Raw genomic sequence first — 21,549 nt, 5'->3', positions numbered from 1 at the left:
CGGGCGATCCTCAAAAGCACGCCCACCAAGGGCGGTGCTAGGCGTCGCGATCCTGTGCATGCGATGCCCTCGAGCTGCAGTACCGAATTTTTGCCACCAGGTGCCAGCAGAGAGCCCTGCAGCACCGGTCCCTGCCCCTGCGGCGCTGCCCGCCTGCAGCACCCGAGTCCGGGCAGACGCTGACAGCCGCGAGCTGCGCAGGGAGAAATAAAAACATCACAGACAAAGGGGAAAAAAAAAATAAATAAAAACCCCACAACAACCCAAAAAACACGCGGTAGCATGGACACGCAGTAAAGGGCGGGGCCACTCAATAAGCAGGGGCGGGGCCACGCAATAATTAAGGTGGGAATACGTAAGGAACAGGGTGGGGCCATGCATTAAATAGGGGCGGGGTCACGCAGAGAGCAGGGGCGGAACCACGTAAGGAACAGGGGCGGGGCCACGCAAGGAGCAGGGGCGGGGCCAGAGAGAGATCAGGGGCGGGGTCACGCAGAGAGCAGGGGCGGGGCCACGCAGAGAGTATGGGCGGGGCCACGCAAGGAGCAGGGGCGGAGTCACGTAAGGAGCAGGGGCGGGGCCAGAGAGAAATCAGGGGCGGAGCGACGCAGAGAGCATGGGCGGGGCCACGCATGGAGCAGGGGCGGAGTCACTCAATATGCAGGGGCGGGGCCAGAGAGAGATCAGGGGCGGGGTCACGCAGAGAGCAGGGGCGGGGCCACGTAAGGAAGAGGGGCAGGGCCACGCAAGGAGCAGGGGCGGAGCCACGCACGAAACAGGGGCGGGGCCACGCAGAGAGTATGGGCGGGGCCACGCAAGGAGCAGGGGCGGAGCCACGTAAGGAACAGGGGCGGGACCAGAGAGAGATCAGGGGCGGAGTCATTCAATATGCAGGGGCGGGGCCAGAGAGAGATCAGGGGCGACGCAGAGAGTATGGGCGGGGGCACGTAAGGAACAGGGGCGGGGCCACGCAAGGAGCAGGGGCGGAGCCAGAGAGATATCAGGGGCGGGGCCACGCAAGGAGAAGGGGCGGAGCCACGTAAGGAACAGGGGCGGGGCCAGAGAGAGATCAGGGGCGGGGCGACGCAGAGAGTATGGGCGGGGCCACGCAAGGAGCAGGGGCGGAGTCACTCAATATGCAGGGGCGGGGCCAGAGAGAGATCAGGGGCGGGGTCACGCAGAAAGCAGGGGCGGGGCCACGTAAGGGCAGGGGCGGGGCCATGCACGAAACCGGGGCGGGGTCACGCAGAGAGTATGGGCGGGGCCACGCAAGGAGCAGGGGCGGAGCCACGTAAGGAACGGGGGGGGGGACACGCAAGGAGCAGGGGCGGAGTCACTCAATATACAGGGGCGGGGCCAGAGAGAGATCGGGGCGGGGTCACGCAGAGAGCAGGGGCGGGGCCACGTAAGTAACAGGGGCGGGGCCACGTAAGTAACAGGGGCGGGGCCACGCACGAAACAGGGGCGGGGCGACGCAATGAGCAGGGGCGGGGCCTACGCGGCGAGCATCTCAGATGGTACGACGCCCATGAGGGGCGTGTCGTCTCATCGCGTTAATACGCATGCGCATATCTTGAAGTGCAGTACATAGTCTTTGGCGCCAGGTGCCAGCAGACAGCGTTGACGTCTTGCAGTACATAATTTCGGCCGCCAGGTGTCAGCAGAGAGCGCTGCAAAAGCGCGTTCCTGCACCTGCGTCGCTGCCCAGCTGCAGTACCGAAGTTCGGGCACATGGTGGCAGCACCGAGCCCCCCCCGCCCCAAAAAAAAAAACCTGTACGCACACACTCGTGATCACGTGGGGCGGGGATACGAACGAGAAGCAGGGGACTAAAGCGAGGAGACGGAGGCCGGCGACGCGCACACGGGAGACGGACACGAAACCGAGAATCGAGGTCCACGGTAACAGGGTGCAGATGTCAGAGAATCTGCGGACCAGTGAGTCGTATAGCGGTGCAGGGATTCCTATGGGGGTGCGGGAGGGGGGAACGAGTGGAGACCCGTCTGAGGGGGTGGGGCCAGGTACAAAGGGGCTAAGAGCCGTTATAGGAGGCGGGGACATGTACGAAGGGGCACGGATATCCAGAAATGGGCGGGGACACGCACGAAGGGGCGGGGATAAGCATGAGGGGCGGTGCTACGCTCGAGCGGGCAGAGACGCGCGCATTCAGGCTCGGGAGTGTGTGGAGTCCGAAACTAGATTTCTTCGTATTTGTAAGGTCAAGAGCGGATTTATATATATTTATATACAAGTGTATATCTCTGTTCTTTCTCCCACATGTTAATCCCTTTTTCTGTGTTACAGTAAATTTGTTCCAGTTCCAATTTCCAGCCCTTATGTCTCTCTTCCTTATTCCCCTTCTTTCTTCCCTTGGGAGGGTAGGGAGGAGGGGTCATAGGGAGCAATTCTGCCTTCTGGTTTGTGGTTTGCCTTTCTAATAAATCAGGACACTCTAGAAACAAGAAAGTAGTAGCTGAAAACCTATTTTAATATTTTTGAAAAATGGAATGTTTCACTAACAGAAACTTGCAGAAAGTGATGTTTGAGCAAGAACACATTTATTACAAAAACAAAGGAAATCAAACTGGCAAACTGATGTAGTATTGTCTTCAATGCAGTTTTATAATCAGAAATTCAAGGTGACCCTGGTCAATAAAATTCACCACCGTTGTAATCTGGCATTAAAAAAAAAAATAAAAAAAATATATATGTATATGATGCTTTCAGTAGCGACGGGTAAAACGGGGTTCAGTTGGTCTGTTTGTCCGCTCCTGGCCTGCAAACACTCCTTGTATTCCGCTGCTCTGTGTCATCTGGCTCTGGTTTCCAACCTGTGTGAAGCCTCCACGCCTAAAAAAAAAAAACAAAAAAAAAAACAAAAAAAAAAACCAGACAAACTGAAAATTGCCCAGGACAGTTAATACTATTGTGACACTGAGAAAAGGTGTTTGGTTAGGTTTTTTTCAATTATTTTTCACAACTGACACGGGCATTTATTTTATGCAGATCAGTCAGCTATTACAAAAAATATAAGCACTCAAGACAAAGCTTCTTACCCTGACATCCCTCCTCAATTCATCACATGGCCTGGTTCTGACTGACCAGGCATGCCTTTATCACCACCTAATTTAAACAAACAAACAAACCAACCCAAAGAAACAAACAACCAAAAAAACAACAAAAAAAACCCCACAAACAAAAACAACACCAAACCAACAAACTTTTGTGTTTCCCTAGTGAAAAAAAGACCTTGTTCCCAGAATTTCATGTGCTTTCTCGGTAATGCTGTTAAAGCTCCACAGGAATTTTTAACTACTGCTAGTTCAGCAGCAGTAATTCATAGAAAAAACCCACGATCACACTGGTAAGCAGCAAGTGTACCTTGCCATCTCTTATGATCCTGTCCCATCATTCCTCCATCCACATTTCCCTGCCATGAATGATCTTGACTCCCCTCTAACTTTCAACCATGATCTCCCCAGTCACGTCCACCTCTTAAAAAAATAAAAGAACATCTTCTAGGGGTGTCCCTTATCCATTTATCAGCATTGGGTAAAGGCAAACACCATACCCCATACAGAAGTGTATTAAATCATTAATCAAACAGTATCTATAGCCATCCAATCACTGCAATAAAAACTATTGAAGGAGAAACGACAGGAAACTTACTGAACAGTGTCCTTTGTACAACAAAACTCATCTTTTTCTGACCTACAGAGACATAATTAGTATCAAAATGTACTAAACGTGGAACAACTCATTGCTTGGCATTCCTGTGTCTGGAACATTTACGTACAACTGCTTCAACCACCTGGTTTAAAGAGATACTACTGCAATTCTACATGTCTCACTCAGTTTCCCAGCTTCACAGTTGCAGAGATTCTGACTCAATATCCTAAAAACCTGACTACTAGCCACTAAAGACTTTTGTAGATGTTACTGTAGTATCTGGTACAGGACTGAGTCTCATCTGTAGAAAAGCAAGTTATCTGCAAGAGAACCCCAGTTATGAGCTGAGCTGACAGAGCAGCACTGCTTCACGCACTACAATGTTCCATTCTCCTGATGCACGGGGGAGGTACATGTGTGAAATCCTTGCTTCTCCAGATGCTTGAAGAAACTATCCGGAGGGAGGGATTCACACTTGTCAAACTGCTTCCGCTGTCACACTTCAAAGCTTCACCAAGCATTAAAACTTTTAAGAACCAGCAAATTACTTCTCTTATTTCATATGCACTAACCGGGTTTGTGGAGGTATCCCTCTCCCTTCACCCATTCTTCTGTCAGACCCATAGCCACCCCAACTATCCCGGGAGTGACGATCCGGCCCTCCGTGTCGTTCATCTGGGTAATGCTGGAAGGCAAACAGTACAGGTTTTTTTTTAGGATTGCAAAAATTCAGCTCCTCAGAGGCTGCTTTTCTATAAGCTGTCAGAAAATAAAACAGTAGCTATCTAATTTTTTACTGATTCTATTGTCCCTAGTGTGCACAGTTCACTATAGGCATTTACCTTGTTTCACAGCACAGATTCTGCTCCACTCATTGGTGGGAGAAAGATTTTTGTTGGTAGCATGGGTTTTTTTGTTTGGTAGGGTGTTTTTAAGACTTACATTCTGGCTTCAGATTGTTAGCTTTTATAGAGTATCTGCCTACTTCCTACATCTCTTGAGAAATTAAAGCTTTTTGTATACCATTGTGGTACTGGTTTTCACACCTCTCCTCTTATGGTCATTTGCCTTGTTCCATATGACTTTAGAGGTTCCCCCCAGACCTGATTTGTGGCTACTGCCCTAATGAATGGATAACTCAAGAATTTACATTCCACACATTAGCATGCAAAATCAGTTACTACTTGGAATATATGTTCAGTTTAAAACCAGCAGTGGTTACATTTAAGAACCAGGCAGCATGCGGACTGTGTTCTTTCCACTTTAGGGTCAGCTTGTTTGGCTTTTTAACTGAAGCATTAATTTGAGTATAACCCACCTGACCATCTCGATCTGGTATTCCTCTTGAACCATCTCTTCTGGAACAGAAAAAGAAAAGTTTCAGTTGAATCAACTATCTGTAATTCTGATGTCCGTATGAAATACCACATGAACATTTATCTTCACTATGCTGTAGATGTGAATGCCAATGCTTGTTTAGTGGTAAGATATTCAAATGAGTTCTTGTTTCATAGCACAGAAAAGAGATCAAAGTAACATTTCTTCCTGTAATATGACTAAGCAAAGCATCACTGAGGCACAGTCAGGTACTGGATGGTGCCAAGTGAGAACACTGAGCGAAGCTATTAGTACCTGAAGTACAAGCAAAGCAGTATTTTTTTTGCTGAAAATTCTGTGAGAGCAAAGTAGAAGCCTCAATAGCACCTACGCATAAATTATTTTTGCCTTCCATGGAACAAGAAGTCAGTGTTAGGTAGGCTGCAAAGATCAAAGTAGGGAAAGTTTTAAAGCAAAAGGAAATGGCTAAGTTTTAGGCTAATAACGGGGATTTATTCATAAACCAGATTTCCAAAGATGTCTAGAGAAGTTGTAGGATCTCTCTCAGTGTCATGGCAGACTACATTATGACTTGGCTTATAAATTTTATGCAGCCTCTTTCCGATATGTCCATAAACAATGGAAACACAGTATTGCAAGCATGTATAAAATTAGACATGAGAAATGCACAAGGGTAATTTCATTTGCTCTTCTCTTTTGGCACCCTTCAAGCCATTAGTAAGCCACAAAGAGACATCTAGTTTCCACAAAGGCATAGGAAGAAAAGACACTGCCTTGCCAACCTGTCCAAACAATGATCTTGGTATCGGCCACGATCCCTGTGGTCAAAGTCATGGAAGCGGTCTTGACGACTGAATTCAGAATGATACCTATCATCCATTGCCATTCGCTTTGCCTCTGGCCAGTACAGGTCATCGCGCCTGCAAAACAAAAAAAACAAAAACCTAGCTAGCAGTAATCTCAAAACAATCTTCCTTTCCTCCTCTCCATATCAAACCTCATTTCATCCAATTGTCCAATTATTTTTTATTTATAATTAAAACCCCTTGTGCGTTAAGCGGGCATGGCATTTGTTTCAGAGGAAGTATCAGCACTGTACAAAAAGCTTAATCTCTGCACGTGCTGCCATGAGAAGAGAATGAGTATCTGTCCCCAGTAGCTCTTCTTTTTAACATCTTTATCAACAATCTTGAGGAGATTGAATGTACCCTCCTAGTTTGCAGACAAGACCAAGTTGGCAGGGAGTGTTGATTTGACTGAGGGTAGGGAGGCTCAACAGAGACTCAGACAGGCTAGATCGATGGGCTGAGGTCAACTGCATGAAGTTCAACATGGCCCAGTGCTGGGTCCTGCACTTGGGCCACAACAACTCCAGGCAACGCTACAGGCCTGGGGAAGAGTAGTTGGAAAGCTGTCCAGCAGAAAGGGACCCTGGGGCTTCTGACCGACAGGTGTCTGAACATCAGCCACCAGTGTGCCCAGGTGGCCAAGAGGGCCAATGGCATCCTGGCCCATATTAGAAATAGTGTGGCAATCAGGACCAGGGAAGCGATCTTCCCTCTGTACTCAGCATTGGTGAGGCCACACCTCAAACAAACACTGTGTCCAGTTTTGCGCACCTCAATACAAGAAGGATATTGAGGTGCTGGAGCATGTCCAAAGAAGTGCAACAAAACTCGTGAAGGGCTTTGAGAACAAGTCTTATGAGGAGCAGCTGAGGGAACTGGGGCTGTTTAGTCTGAAGAAGAGGAGGCTGAAGGGGGATCTCATCACTGTCCACAACTACCTGAAGGATGTTGTAAAGAGGTAGGCGATGGGTCTCTTCTCACAATTGACTGGTGATAGAACAAGGAGGAATGGCCTCAAGCTGCACCAGGGGAGGTTTAGATTAGACACTAGGAAGAACTTTTTCATTTAAAGTGTTGTCAGACATTGGAACATGGTACCCAGGGAGATGGTTAAGTCACCATCCCTGGATATATTTAAAAGTCGTCTAGATCTGGAGCATGGGAATATGATTTAGTGCTGGAGTTGGCAGAGTACGGTTAATGGTTGGACTCGATCTTGAAGGTCTTTTCCAACCTAAGTGATTCTGTGATTCTGTAATAAAATTGTGCTTACAGATATACGAGTATGACATTTGCTCTCTCTCTCAAGGTCAATATTAAAGTGTTAAAACCAACATGTAAATAGTCTTTAAGTTGTGAGCTCCCATAGCTGCTTTAGCAAGAATACTCACGATTTACATAGGCTTTAGAATGCTCTATCTATAACTGGATGTGGACGAAGAGTTTGTAATCTCATTGCAGTTACCATTACCTGCCGTCAGGATCGTAAGGCCTCCTCATAGCGGATCGCCGTTCTTGTTCATAGCGTAGCTGTTCCTGCTGACGTCGCAGCTCTTCCCTCTCTCGCTGGATTCGTTCCTGTTCTCGTCTCCTTTCCTGTTCTATGTGCATTCTTTCTCTCTCCAATCTCTCCCTCTCCAAGCGCTCTCGGTCAAGACGCTGCCTTTGAAATTCAAGTCGCTCTCGCTCTCTCTGGAGCCTCTGTCTTTCATCCCGCTCATGAATAGCTTGAAGACGTTGTTCTCGTTCTCGCCTCTCTCTCTCTCTAATTGAAAAATAGATATTTTGTTTTCCACTGAGACTCTTAAGTCTATGCTTTATCGCTTCCTTGTTTTGGGTGGAGTTTCTTGTATGTTCTTCCCACTACCTGCTTATATGTGAATGATCTCAACTAAATTGCAACTGCTTAGTTTAGGGAAGAGGTAAGCATTCTGCATCAGTAACAGGGTATCTACTCTTAAGTCAGCTTCGAAAAAGCTGTCATAGACCACACCACATCCTAATACAACAGTCTAACAGAATTTACAAACTTTCAGTGAAAATTCAAATCTGATTGAGTGAAACATGAGATCTGAAAGCACCTACAAAATTTACTATTCAACAAGTCTCCCAAAAAACACTTAAGATTGATTTCAGCAGAAAAACACCTTCCTAATTTGGCATTATGCCTGTTCTATCAATAGCTCAAGTTTCAAATCCCTCTGAGATACTACTGTCAGAGCACCCACACGACACTACTTTGCAACCTATTCAAAAATAGGTATGAGAAGTTAAATGCCAATCAAAGTTTAGAGCGAAACTGGGAAAACTCACCGGCGTCTTTCCGTTTCCCTGATTTCTCGCTCCCTCTGTCTCTGGCGTTCACGTTCTCGCTGTTCTTTGATTTTATCGAATGATAAGATATCTTGCTTTTCTTTGCTCTCAGATTTGCGATCCTGGCTTTTTGTACTCTGAGTTAAATCAAAACTATACATTAGCTGAACACGGTGCATTTTTAGCTAAAAGTTGTAGGCAAAAGGCCTACCTTAATGCCAACCTGAACAAAACACTTGTAGCTTCCCAGATGTAAATAATGTCGGAATTCCATGGAAAAGTAGGTGGGGAAAAAAGCACCGCAAGTTTGTCTAGCACTTTTAAAGAGTTTAAATGTATAGAAATACTAGTAGCAGAAGACCTGACTTGCACTGGTGGCAAATGATGCCCTCTTTTAAAGGTCATCATTCACCACATTCCACGCACAGGAAAACACATCATCTTAACACTATTTTCATATCGCAACTCTACTTCTTCAACTAGGACAGCAGCGAAAAAACTCTACAGCATAGAGAAGCGTAAGCATTTACCTTTGCAGCATCATTAACACCCTAATACTTTCTAAAAAGTGATAAAAGGATAACCATTCCTGATATGCAAGTCAAAACACCCTTCAGCTATATGCATATAAAGCTATATGACATGTTTTCACACAAAGGCTTCCCTGACAGTTTTACTTACCCTCTCTTTCGATGCAGAAGTTTTCACACTAATAACTGGTTCTCCTTTAGATTTATCCATTACCACTGTCCTTTCAGTTCCTCGACCTGCTAGAAAACAAAGACATCCAAGAATAAACATTAAAAAATTCTTACAAGATTTAAAATCATCAAGCTACTAAGCAGTAAAAAGTTACTTTACTGAGGTTTTTTCCTGGAAGAATACAATTGTGATTTAAATAGCTTATCAGGATTTGGCCAAGCAGGGAAAGGTGCAGTAAAGCTATCACAAATTTACAGTACTGTTTTCTGGTAGGAATGTCAGTTAAAAGAAAGCAAATTTAATTTCATTCTTCTGTCTGCAAAATACATCCCTTTGCCACAGTTAAAACAAAAACAAAACCACATGCTGTGTCAGGCCCAAAATTCATAGTTTACCACTTTAAGTATTTAAAGCTGAGTAATTATGAAAACTTTATTGCTAAGTTACCAGCATAATAAATTAGAAAAAAAGCTTTCAAGATATTTTCTGGTGTTATTTTTTTGTTTACCAGAAAACCTCAGTATTACTAAGTACACTTCATGGTCTTTTTAATTACTTATGAATCACATCTAATAAGAACGCTGAGGTCCACAGAAGCTGAAGTCTTCTAGTAAGCCACAATTCTGAATGTTTATACTTGTTCTTCCATTTCCTATTTAGCTGATACAAGGAAATGCTTTTGAATGCAAAGTAGAAGCTTTGTTGTAATTGCTTACATTCTTGGTACCAACTTGTGGGAAACTGTTCTTTTCTTCCCCACATAAGTCTAAACAAAATGTCTTTACCGGGTAGCCCCCCGGTACCGGCTCGCGACACAACTTTTTAAAATTTGTTTTTAAAACCAGTATCCCTGAAAACATTTCTGAAAGGCAGCTAGAATTACCTGATTTGCTGGCCCTAGATCTATCAGATGATCCGGCCTTTTGTTCCTCTTTTTCTTTTCCTTCTTTTTCATCTTTTCCATCTTTTTCTGATTTCTTAGCATCATCCTTTTTGTCGGTCTTCTCCTCCCTCTTAATACCAAAAGACCTATAGGTAAACTTGGCTTTAGTAGAGATCCTAACAAAAAATGCTATATAATCACTCTGAACAAACAAACCACATCATAAAAAAAAAAAAAAAAACGAAGATAAACCTCAGCACAAAACCCCTCCCAAAAATAGTCTCAAAAAACCCACTCCCAATACCTTCCATGCTGTTGTGCTGAAGCCAATGCATCCTTGTATGCACAATTACGAGTAGCAACCAATAGTCAGCTAAAGCTGACCACAAGCAAGAAGAAACAGATAATCTTTCTGAATATTTGGAGATTTTGAATGTTAGAAGGCAAGTCCTCTGTTCTGCCTATAAATAAAATTCATGCTTACCATAAGGGGAAGAGGGCCCACCCAGGCAGAGTCCACCAGACAGGCAGAGTCCACCAGAAAAGCTTTACTGAACAAGTACCCAATACAAGCAGTCCAGCCTAACAAAACATCTCCTTTGCCATATCTTTAAAGATTTCATGATAGAACAAAAAGTAGTAAAGCAAAATGCCTCTTTCAAGAGCAACCAGCCACTTGAAAAGCAACAGACTACCAAAAAGACAGACTAAATCCTGGAAATATTTGTCAGTCAAAAGAGCACAGCAAGCTAGAGTCATAGTATCACAGAGTAGTTTGGGTTAGAAGGGACCTCCTAGTCCCAAGCCCCCTGCCATGGCTGGGACACATCCCACCAGACCAGGCTGCTCCAAGCCCCATCCAACCTGCCCTTGAACACTGCCAGGGATGGGGCAGCCACAGCTTCCCTGGGCAACCTGGGCGAATGTCTCACCACCCTCACAGTAAAGAATTTCTTCCTAGTTATCTAAATCTACCCTCTTTCAATCTGAAACTGTTCCTCCTTGTCTTACCACTACATGCCATTGCACAAAGTCCCTCTTCAGCTTTCCTGTAGCCAGATCAGAGGACAAATAATTCTGATAAAAATAATGGTTTATCATGAAACAATCTTCTGATATAATTGATGAGTTTTGATAACTAAACCCCAAATAGCTCTGTATTTCTGAACCAAGGGCCAGTTAAGATAGATGCACTTACTATTTTAGAACATCAATTTCAATTTTTCAAGTATTACTCCTATTTCAAATGCAGTACGAAGGTGCAAGTAGAAATGTGTTAATGTTCATCGAATCACAGAAGCGTCATAGTTGGAAAAGATCTCTTAAGATCACCGTGTTAACCGTCAATCCCCCTGCCCTGCCTCTCCCCTCAAAACAAACAAAAAAACCACCAACCAACCAACCCTCTCCCCCCCAAAGAAAAAAACAAAACTAAACTAAAAAACCACAAATAGCCACACACACAAAAACAAACACAGAAACAAAAAATTTACCACTAGAGCATGTCCTTAAGTACCTCATCTACATATTCTTTAAATACCTCCAGGGAGTGTGACTCTTCCACCTCCCTGAACAGCCCATTCCACTGCCTGACTACACTTTAAAGTAATGAATTTTTTCTTAATATCTGCTCTAAATCACATATTGGTCTAAATCCCCCCTGGGGTAACTTCAGGCTATTTCCTCTACTCTTACTGTTACTTACTTGAGAGAAGAGGCCAACACCCACCTCCCTACAACCTCCTTTTAAGTAGTTGTGCAGAGCAGTTAGGTCTCCCCTCAGCCTCCTCTTCTCCAAACTAAACAATACAATTTCTCCTTCCCTAGCTTGTTTGCCCTTCTCTGAACTCGCTCCAGCAACTCAATGTCGTTCTTGTAGTGAGGGGCATACAACTGAATTGGTCACATGGCTGCATTTCAAATCAGTGGCTTTAAAACACAGAAAAATACCAAAGAACGCTTTACTTCTCAGATTTGGACTCTGTAGAATGATGTCTGTCTTTTTCCTTCCTTGTTTCACCATCCTTTTTGTCTGAAGGCTTTTTCCCAGCTGGTTCATTTTTTGCCTAGAAATTTAGCCAGATATATTTTTTATAGTAACAGAAAGACATTGAACTTGCACACTTGTATTTTCATTACACTGGCATGGAATAGCTAACATTTACCTTCTCCACAGAAATCATTTTTCCATGCAGCTCGGTTCTGTGGAGATGATTAATACACTTAGTGGCTTCTTCAGATGTTGACATTGTAACAAAGCCATAACAGCGAGCACCAGGACTGCGAGCATTTGTCACTACTTTTGCACCGACCACCTTTGGGAAAAAAAAAAATATGTTTGCAGACCTGTTACCAAATAATACTAATTTAATCACCATTTAAGCAGCTGTCTATCAGTACCACACAGCATAGCACCCATCCACTTTTTAACATGGAGCAAGTACGCTCAGTTCACAACATTCCATCAGCTCTCTCAGAAGACAATGCTTCTAGGCTCATTTGAGAGGCAACAAAGGAAAGGTTATCATTTTAACTTGACTTCTGTATTGTTGGGCCAATCATGTTCTAGAAGTACCTCAATAAAGACTACTTCACAGAATATGAGGTGAACAGTGTTGACACTCAAGTCAACAGCAACACAAGCAGCTGAAAAGGGTCAAATTTAAGATTATTCTACATGTTTTGAAAAATGCAAAAAACCAAACAAAATCCTATGACAGATAAATTTGACTGTGGTACAGACTGCTATACAGCTGTGCTGAAAGAGATCATCATAACAACCAGCTCAGAAAATTCATCAAGTTGCTGAGCAGGTCAATAAGTTAAGGAAGACATATATGTGGGCGAGACATGGGAGTATAGTAAAAAAAAAATATTTTAAAAAACCCCCTACCACGACTTCATTTTTTCATACAGGACACCTCTACTAGCTTCTATACGCAGTTGATAATCTCTGATAGTGCAGAAGCAGCCGCTTCGTGACAAACATTTAATATGACATTCTATAAGGTATTAAGAGGAAGGGGAGAAACAAAGAGTTCCCTTCCACAACTTCTGCTCTCATATCCCATCCAGCACTGAAGAACAAACAGAATTCTGCTCTCAAACACTAGATTTCTCAGAAGAACACCCCTTGAAATGGAACAGTTTAAAACAGCATCAACTATCCCTGGACACTCAAGAAGTTTAATTTGATTACAGCACATTAGATGATGACCCACCAGGCTCTCCTGTGGAGAACTGCCTCATTTTTAGAGCTCTTTGCACAGAGATTCTCTGAAACCAGGATTTCTGCCTGCCTTCACCGCCACTTCAGACAACCTCCTTTATGAAGTATGATACTTGCAGATAGGGAGTTTCAAAAGAACACATATATTGCCTACATACCTTTCCATACTTGCTGAAAAGATTCTTCAAGTCTGTAGCTCTAGTAGAGGATGAAAGTCCACTAACCCACAAATTTCTGCCAGAGCCACTACCTGCACGGCCTAAGGTACAAAAAAAGCCAAACACAGAAGACCATGTAGCACAAGAATGCAACCATGAAAAAGAAATCATCCTACAATCCACCTTTTTTTTATTTTACAATTTCAAATGCAATTTAACTTCTATCTCGTCCAATCTTAAAATTAATAAGACACATCGCAGCCTACAAAAATGAACTTCTGTACTCCATACTTAATGTGCATCTGAATACTCTTAATGAGTTTTCATATAAATATTGTATCCCTACACTTCAATCGTTTTAATGAGAATTAAAGTATTATATGTCAATTCAATAGATTTTGATTTTTTGAAGTATCATTGTCAGTTAATAAGGTTGCAGAACTGAAATGTGTAATTCATGCTTTCAAGGCCTATGTTAGACCTTCATTGAGGGTTCACTAAATCAACAGTCCTCACAAGAACTGGCACATAAGAGTATAAGCCTACAAATTTCGGAATTTGTTGAGATTTTTCAGACAAATCACAAAGCTACTGGGATTCCAATACAACTATGACAGTGAGGATGACGCATGCTTAGGAAATTAACAAGACAAAGAAAAGCAAGACAAGAAAAGCAAGTAAAAATACAATCAGAACTACTCCTCCATTTGCTCCTTGCAATTTTTAACTTACTACAGTTGACTCACAATTAATGACTACATTTGACCCCGTAACATTTTTTTTCAAGTCACATGTACATTTTTTTTTATAAACCATACCTTTCTCATCTTTTGAGATTATCTGTGTATCTCTGTCCTCCTCAACAGGGCTAAAGACAAAACACCATGTTATTCAACCATTCAAATGCAAGAAGAACATTAATTCCAGACTGTGCAGTAAAATCGGATACCTACCAGTAAATTCTGGAATAAACACTATCTTTGCAGATTTATAGAAGAATGACAAGAAATAAGGTATACGCATCCTTAAACAGACAATTCTGCTTTGCAGATGACAGAAATAAGAGTAATTTAAGAAAACAACCTTTGAAGGTTGAGGAGAGGAAGAAATCAAACCCTCTGTGTTTAAAAAAAAAAATAAAAAGTATCTGCACATGGAGAAATAAAAGACACTCTTTAGCAATAGGCTACAATTTCACCAGTCTTGGTGGCCAATTGAAGGAAACAACTTACTCGCATCACTTAACGACCAATGAAAAAAAGATAGCATCTGGTCTATAACGGAGAAAAAACAAACCTCGTTTTCTGATCACCGCCCTCACTGGTTGAGGACTCTTTAGTAGCAGGGGATTCCTCAGAATTAGCTTTGTCTTCTGTGTTCTTGCCATCTTCTTTGCTACCTTTGGCTTCCGGACCTGCGCCTTTTTCCGCTGTTTCCCCACTAGAGGCTTCCAGGCCTTGGGAGCGTTTGCTACTCTGATCGCTTAAGGTCTCTACTACTACAGATTCAGAGTCCGGTTTCTCTTCCTCTATTGTCTGTTCACTTGTCTCCCCTTTTGCTACAACTAAACGCTTTGCTTCCTTCCTTGCCATAGCTTGTGCCGATTTGCTGTCCAAATCTAAAGAATCTTCCTCCAACTGAGCGGCAGCAAGAGCGTCCTCTTCCTCTGCTAGCCTCTTGCCTGGCACCACGTTACTTGCTTCCTGTGCATGTGGCCTCTCCACTTCGGAAGTTTCTTCGTTAAGTAGTTCAGATTTACAAGTTTCCCCCAAAATGTCGAGTATTTTCTCATTTTCTACGGATTTAACAGGAATAGAATGGCACAAGATTTAATCACCAGGGAAATACAGCAATCACAAATGTGGAACTGGCATGGCTGCCACACTAACACCAAGAGAACTTCTAAGCTACACAGAGATTGGAAAACCCTAGTGTACACAGTGTTACAAGTACTACGCTAACTGCTGTCTGACAAACTACCAAATCAGCCCTAAAACGTTAACAGGGAAGAAAAATGCCCCCACAGATTTAACAAAAACCTTCTGGCTGATCCTTGACATTCTTCATGAAATCATTCAGCTCTGTTTCTTCTCTAGTTAGCTTCCAGAGTCCGAGATGCTTAACTGAACGTATCAACGCACTGAGAGTTCAATTTCCAAATTTCTGTGAAATTCTTTCAGCAGACAGTCCAACATGAGAACTGGGCATCTTCTGATGGTGCGTGAGTATTTTTGTAGTCCAGAAAGCGAATATGCAATATGTAGAAACTTCCTGCGATGACAGTACATTCCTTCTTCTGAAGTCCAGTCATTTCTTCAATATCTGTTCTGTACCAAAGCTTTGTATTACCTATGCTCTTGTATTTATATTCATAGAATTACAGTAGTGTGATATCACAAGATCTGTTTTCAGAACCTTTGCATCTTGAAGGCTCATTCCTTATCTTCACTTCAGATAACAGTTCTATGGAACTATTTAATCACATTAAATACTTGTTTTCAAAAAGTGATTATTCACAGATCTGGTGATATGACCGGGTTTCCAATCTCTATGACCCTGCATAACCTGGATTGTCCACCATAGTAACATACACTACAGTAATGCACTTAAAAAACCCAAAAACCAGGAAAAAAAAAACCTCAGCCAGGGACACAAAAAGAATTTAATGAAGAACAACACTGTTTCAACATCTAGGACTCTTTTTTTTTTAAAAAAAAAAAAAAAAAAACAAAAAAAACAACAACAAAACAACCCAACAACAAAAACACAGTACCTGGCTCCAAAGGTAACTCTTGAAGTTCCTGCAGTGAAAAAGATAAAAAAAGGAGAAATATCACTATTTCATAACAAGTCAAGATTTGTTACTCTGAATGACACCTCTCAAGCTGCCCAATACAGGAGAGACTTTAGGGAAACAGTTACTCTAATTTAGTCTATTGCAACTTTGAAAACATTGAATCTTAAATAAATTTATCACAAGAAGGTTAAGTATTACTTTTTGTAATCTTCAGGTTTTAAAAATGTGTGGAAATTTTAATGTGTAAAAAGTATTTCTCAAATTCAAATAAATCAACAAATGTTAGCAGCATAGAGCAAAGCTTATCTTTGTGTTACCCTTCTCTAGAGTCTACTTTATGAAGTCTGCTTTCTGAAAACAGGAATGTTAGAAACACCTGCTTCACCTGGAGTTACAAGTGTCCTTAACCTACCGTGACTGATCTGGAAAGAAGGCCAGTATCTCAGGAATAGATCAGTTTCAGCTTTCTTGTCAACATGGGATTTGTGCACTTTAAATGGAAGTTAAACAGAATGCAAGGCAACCGAGCTGGTTTATACAACAGATAAAAAAGAATCCAATCTAGCACCCAAACTCAGTATGATACAGGCATCATATATATATATGGCCTGACAGACAGATATATATGTATCTTCACTCGTTTGTCTTTGCAGAGTAAGAATACGCCACTGTGCATTACCTGTACATACACTGTTTCAGCACACAGTTTATATGGCACGTATTATGCCTCTCCGTTTGTAAAGAAAAATCGTTTACCATTTACCTTTATTATGTTTAAAGCAGATGAAGAAGCATCTAAACTGTTTCCAACATCGTCAACCTCTACCTTTAAAAAGGAAATGGAAGACATTTTGTTATCTGTAAAAGAATGGTATTGTGAATGAAACCCAAATGAGATTTCAAAGATTTTATTTTCACTGACAACTGATATTAAGCAAATATATCTAACATCCAAAGCAACCAATAAGGGTAAAAACTGCCCAGTGACCCCTCTTCCCAGTCCCCGCTGACTGACTAAGCTCTCTTGTTACCTATCAAATATGTTAGTCAGCTCACAAAATCTTTTAAGGATGGGGATTCCAACAGTAAACTTTCTCTTACTTACAGCAACAACATAAAGCAAAAAAAGTCTCTAGGACGCAATAACTGTTTTCTTTCCTGATAAAAGAAGACCACATCAGCTGACCCAGACTCCGGTAGCCTAGTGATTGAAAGAAAATACTTCTTGGGTATTTCTATTTGACTTGTGTGGAGCAGGGATATGTTTGGGGATAGGGGGTAAGCTTCATTCTGCAATTTTCAGATTTGGGGGTGGAGCTTCAGAATCTTGTAGTCCAGACCAATGATACAATGTGCACACACAGCAAAGAGCTATACTTCCCTGTTACATGGGGCAGAAATAACTTTCTTCTATATTTCAGTAGATATACATGACTTTTTGAGAAAAAAAAACCTTCTAGCCCAGATAGACAATGTTATATAAGCAGTGCAACAGCCAGACAAACATGGAAAGCCAACATAAAAATACTGTAAACAACTGAGTAACTGCAAGACCCTATCTTAACAGAAAAAGAATCTAGAATATAGTTCCCAGAATTTTCCTGTTCAGCTAAAGTGAACTAAGTAAGGCTACAGCATTTGTAAGCCTCACATATCCTCTCAAATAAAGGAAAGATGAAAATGGTAACATAAACATAAGGTAAAGCAGAGAGTTCACAACATTATTAAAATGAATGCTTTCTGGATTGCTATTAATTTGTAGTCATATATGTACAAACAACATGTAAGCATTTAAAATCAAGAATGCCATTTCCACAAATATGTAAAATAAGAAAAAGCAATGACCATGAGAAATGGTAGAGCCCCAAGTTGTTTCAAAAACTCCTTAGCTACTGTTTTGCCATTTTATTAAAAAAAAAATTTAAAAAAATGAAAAAAATAATCTGATTCCACACACATAAGAGATGCATACCATCACTACTGGTATTTCTCTTGATTCTTCTTTAATTTCTGAAAATTGTGGGGATGCCTCCAAGTTACCCACAGCATATTCTGTAGGCTGATCTGGAAGTTCTTTCACTTCTGCATCAGCATTTTCTTTACTATCAGACAGTGAGTCAAGAATATTATCAGCACTGTAATCCTCTCCGCAATCTACTGCATTGCCATTATCTATTTCAGCTTCATCTAACACACTAATATCCATCATGTCAATATCCTGCAAGTTATCCAAACTTGCTTCAATATCCTCCTGTAAAAAGAAAAAAAGTATATATAATAGTCATTGTGACTTGAAAGCAATGCTATCATTACTTGGCTTCAAACATAGGCTTACAAACCTGTCCATCTCCTGAATCTTCTTCCAGCCCATTATCTTCTGCTCCCTCTTCATCTGGTCTACGTCCTGATCATTAGAATGAGAAGAAGGCAACAATATGTATCTTTCAAGTTTTATTTTTTCATCAGAGTTGGTATAGCATTCAGTTTATTTATCCGCTGTTTTCTTGTTTTCCTCAACCAAGTATTCATATACTGTCCCAGATCAGTAACTGACAAATATACTACAGTCCAAGGTCTAACCCAAGTTCAAGAAGCACCAATGTGCACTCTCTAGAGCATCTGGCTCAGCTGAGATTGCAGTAATTTATTATCTCAACTTTTAATTTCTTTCCAGACATTTACTAGAAGGGAAAAAAAACCACAAAAACAACAAACCCACAACCCAACAAAAAAATCCAACACAAAACAACTGAAAAAACCCACTCTTGTGTAAGCATTACTTCAGTGCTCCATGCACCAGCTGGACACATTAATAGGAACTGAAATTACTGAAAACAATACACTAGTTGCAGTACCAAACAGCAGCTCCTCAAACCCAGAGCTAATCAGTTGTTTTATCTATCATGAATGTTATTTTCCTCAAAGACTACAAGTACATCACAATAAAAAAGGGAAAGCGATTTTAGAGGTAGGAGAAATACCGCAGTATTTCCATCCCAACACCATAAGTGCTATAACATATGTGAGGTGTTTTTCTGAGACTTGAAAGTGAATATGATTACCAAAGATCTCTGCTTTTACCCACAGTTGTGAAAGCTGTTCTTTTTCCAGTTAAGATTTTACATTTCACTTTGCAAGCAAATGTAACATCACTCCAAATTGGATGTAACCGCAAAAATTTGTGTCAAACAAATTACATGGCGAAACATTCAAGCTTCATCTCACAAATGTACGTTTTGTGTAAATCAAAAATAATAATTTAATTAAAATTGTCCATCTAAACTAGTTATTCTGCTCCAACACCAAAGTTTCAGCATTATTTGATTGGAAAATGAGATCAAACAGTGCTAATTTCAGAAAAATTACCTTTTTTAAAAAAATTTCTATTTAAGACAATGTCTCACTATTAGAAAAAAAAAAATCCACCCAATTTCAGAACATATTGATTAAAAACTAATCTTAAGGGGTCAAAAATGAGACTGCTGTTAGCTGTTAAGCATAAGTTTCTAGCAAATTCAAAATAACCTCTGTGTGTTGAATTCGCTAGAAACTTAATTTCTACATTAAAAAAAAAAAAAAACAAACAAACAACAAGTTCTATTCTCAAAAGTAAAGGTACAATTACATTAAAAACCCAAAAATAATCTGTTTCACTGACATTGATTCAGCATTACTTAGTAATTCCTGCCACAAATTTCAGGAAACTCTGAGAACAAGGCAATAGATCCTTCAAGTGAACCAAGACTGGCCTGACTGAATTATTCACAGAATTTCATGTAAATGACCAGTAAGTTTAATTACCATACCATCAATCCGTAGAAACGTGAGCACAAATGTGGGAAAGAGTACCAGTAACACACGCCATTAGAGGTCAAAAACAAGGAAGATTCAACTGTGATTAATTTCCTCCAGAGAAACTGTTTTACCCAAATCTGGCTCCGGCAAGTAATGTTAAGCTACATCTTTGGGACTGCAAAACATTCAGTAAAAGTGCCAAAATTAAACCATACACTTTTCCAAATAGAAAAGCAGACCCAAAAAAAAAAAAAATTCTATTTCATGTGTAAAAGTTGCTAGAAAACTCAAGAGGGATGGGTGGAGATCCTTTCTAACTGCCCTGTACCTTTGCTGCTTCTTTTCGGAGTTTTCTTCATATTTTCTGAAACCACTGGTATTTCATCAGGATTCCCCCCTTCCTCCTCAATAGCCTATTTAGGGGAAAAAATAAAAGATAGAAATCAAGACAGACATACAAATTCCATTTGCACATTTCTGCTGGGTTTAAGAGCTGGACACCACAGGCAGAAATACATCAAAACAAGAATCTAGCGCTTTGAATTAGCAGCAACTTGGATACGTGAACCAAAGACGACCAGATCAAAGCAAGATGCACACAGTAAACAGTAATATGTCGGTGCAAAATTTCTGTAAAGCCATCAGCCGCCTAACTCTTAGATAAAAAAAGTCCATTACACATTTGCAGAGATACACTGCGTTATGACAAAATAAGAACATCTGCTCTAGGCGACAGTAATTATCAGTTCAAAGGTAGTACCCATGATACTAACATACCAAACGTTCTGATGAGGATACAGTGTACACACTACCAGTTAGAAAGCCAGAGAAAAAAAGCACTACGCAGCAAAAAGCCTAGTGGACAGTACAAAGAACTGTAAATATCCGAGCTCAGTACGTAGCGGAAAGCTCAGTGATGCATGAAGCTAGAAACACTTGGGCCGAGCGCCACAGCAGACACGCTGTGCACGTCTAGGAAATCGGAGGGGGGGGGGGGGGGGGCGCAAACATCAGCCTCGCACACACACGCCCCACGTTATTGTACGAGACCGGCGTCTCAGGGGGGAGCCGAAGACGGTCAGGGTCGGCGCCACGATCGCACTGGGCCTGGCAGGCTCCACGGAAGACCTCCCAGAGCCCGGCGAACGGCCCCTGCTCCCCACAGCCCCAATCTCCCCACTCTACGGCTGGTTGGCGCCATTTTCCTCAGCAATGCCTGGCGGGCTAAGGTCGCGCACGCGCGGGCTACGCCTCCCTGGCTCAGGCAACCCCGGCACGTCTCCCCACTCACCTTCCTGAGTCGCTCCATAAGGACGCTTTTGTTTCCACTGCTGTCCAAATTACGGCGCTTGAGTTCAGCCCGCAAGTCTATCACACGCAGCTCGCTCAGCCGCCGCCGGTTCTCAGACTCCAAACTGGAGAATCCAAACCCACCCAGGGACGCAGACTCTCCCTGCCCGGCCGCTGACTGACTCTCCGCCATGGGGCCGTTGTTTCGATTCGCACGCACGGAGCAAGTCAAGATAAAAACAACGGCGATAAGCCGCTGTTACGGCACAAAATGGTGGCAAAAATGAAACGCACTGAAGAAAAAAGGAGGGGAAAAGAGGAACGGAACCGCTGCCCGCACACGCGTTAACTAGAAGTCCCAGATGAAGAGGAGCCTCCCCCCGCTAGCGCAGAGCAGTGCAAGTGCGCATGCGCACTGGGTCATTTGCGACCTCGCCGCAGGAATACGCCACCGCAGTCTGTTTCGGCCCTTGGACGCATGCGCAAGAGCTCGCGAGCCCTCCTCCGCTGCGGGCGGTACCGCCTGC

The 21,549-nt window shown here is 42.2% G+C and overlaps 1 protein-coding gene across 5 annotated transcripts; it reads right to left on the bottom strand.

The window, feature by feature from the left end:
- Positions 1 to 2,541: 2,541 nt before the first annotated feature.
- On the bottom strand, positions 2,542 to 21,508 carry LOC127393986 (scaffold attachment factor B1-like). Of its 5 annotated transcripts, none has more exons than XM_051639638.1 (20): positions 21,024 to 21,508; positions 20,061 to 20,145; positions 18,277 to 18,341; positions 17,910 to 18,188; positions 16,701 to 16,763; positions 15,914 to 15,941; positions 14,437 to 14,935; positions 13,959 to 14,008; positions 13,141 to 13,241; positions 11,919 to 12,068; positions 11,719 to 11,819; positions 9,754 to 9,899; positions 8,850 to 8,938; positions 8,169 to 8,305; positions 7,327 to 7,620; positions 5,790 to 5,927; positions 4,988 to 5,024; positions 4,242 to 4,354; positions 3,670 to 3,711; positions 2,542 to 2,850 (listed from the first exon to the last, which is right to left on the bottom strand). In XM_051639638.1, exons 1-20 carry the CDS (start codon positions 21,213 to 21,215, stop codon positions 2,724 to 2,726), a joined length of 2,736 nt encoding a protein of 911 aa, XP_051495598.1. In that variant the 5' UTR covers positions 21,216 to 21,508; the 3' UTR covers positions 2,542 to 2,723. The 5 variants fall into 5 exon arrangements, with proteins under 5 accessions (XP_051495598.1, XP_051495597.1, XP_051495596.1 ...); XM_051639637.1 differs by having other exon boundaries at positions 4,988 to 5,027; positions 8,850 to 8,935; XM_051639636.1 differs by having other exon boundaries at positions 4,988 to 5,027; positions 21,024 to 21,505.
- Between the last annotated feature and the right edge of the window lie 41 nt (positions 21,509 to 21,549).

The sequence above is a fragment of the Apus apus genome, chromosome 24, assembly GCF_020740795.1.
Source record: "Apus apus isolate bApuApu2 chromosome 24, bApuApu2.pri.cur, whole genome shotgun sequence".
In the NCBI taxonomy this organism is placed as follows: domain Eukaryota; kingdom Metazoa; phylum Chordata; class Aves; order Apodiformes; family Apodidae; genus Apus; species Apus apus.
The sequence above is the reverse complement of the archived record's forward strand: the minus strand, read 5'-3'. Positions and strand labels throughout refer to the sequence as shown.

What these genes read in the sequence shown, in the direction of transcription:
- LOC127393986 (XM_051639636.1), bottom strand. Translation starts at nt 21,215, where the DNA reads ATGGCGGAGAGTCAGTCAGCGGCCGGGCAGGGAGAGTCTGCGTCCCTG. An exon ending in AATCTCAAAAGATGAGAAAG is followed by an intron (nt 13,242 to 13,958) that starts GTATGGTTTATA and finishes TTTGTACCTTAG; the next exon opens with GCCGTGCAGGTAGTGGCTCT. An exon ending in CAAGATCATTGTTTGGACAG is followed by an intron (nt 5,028 to 5,789) that starts GTTGGCAAGGCA and finishes TTTCTGTTCCAG; the next exon opens with AAGAGATGGTTCAAGAGGAA.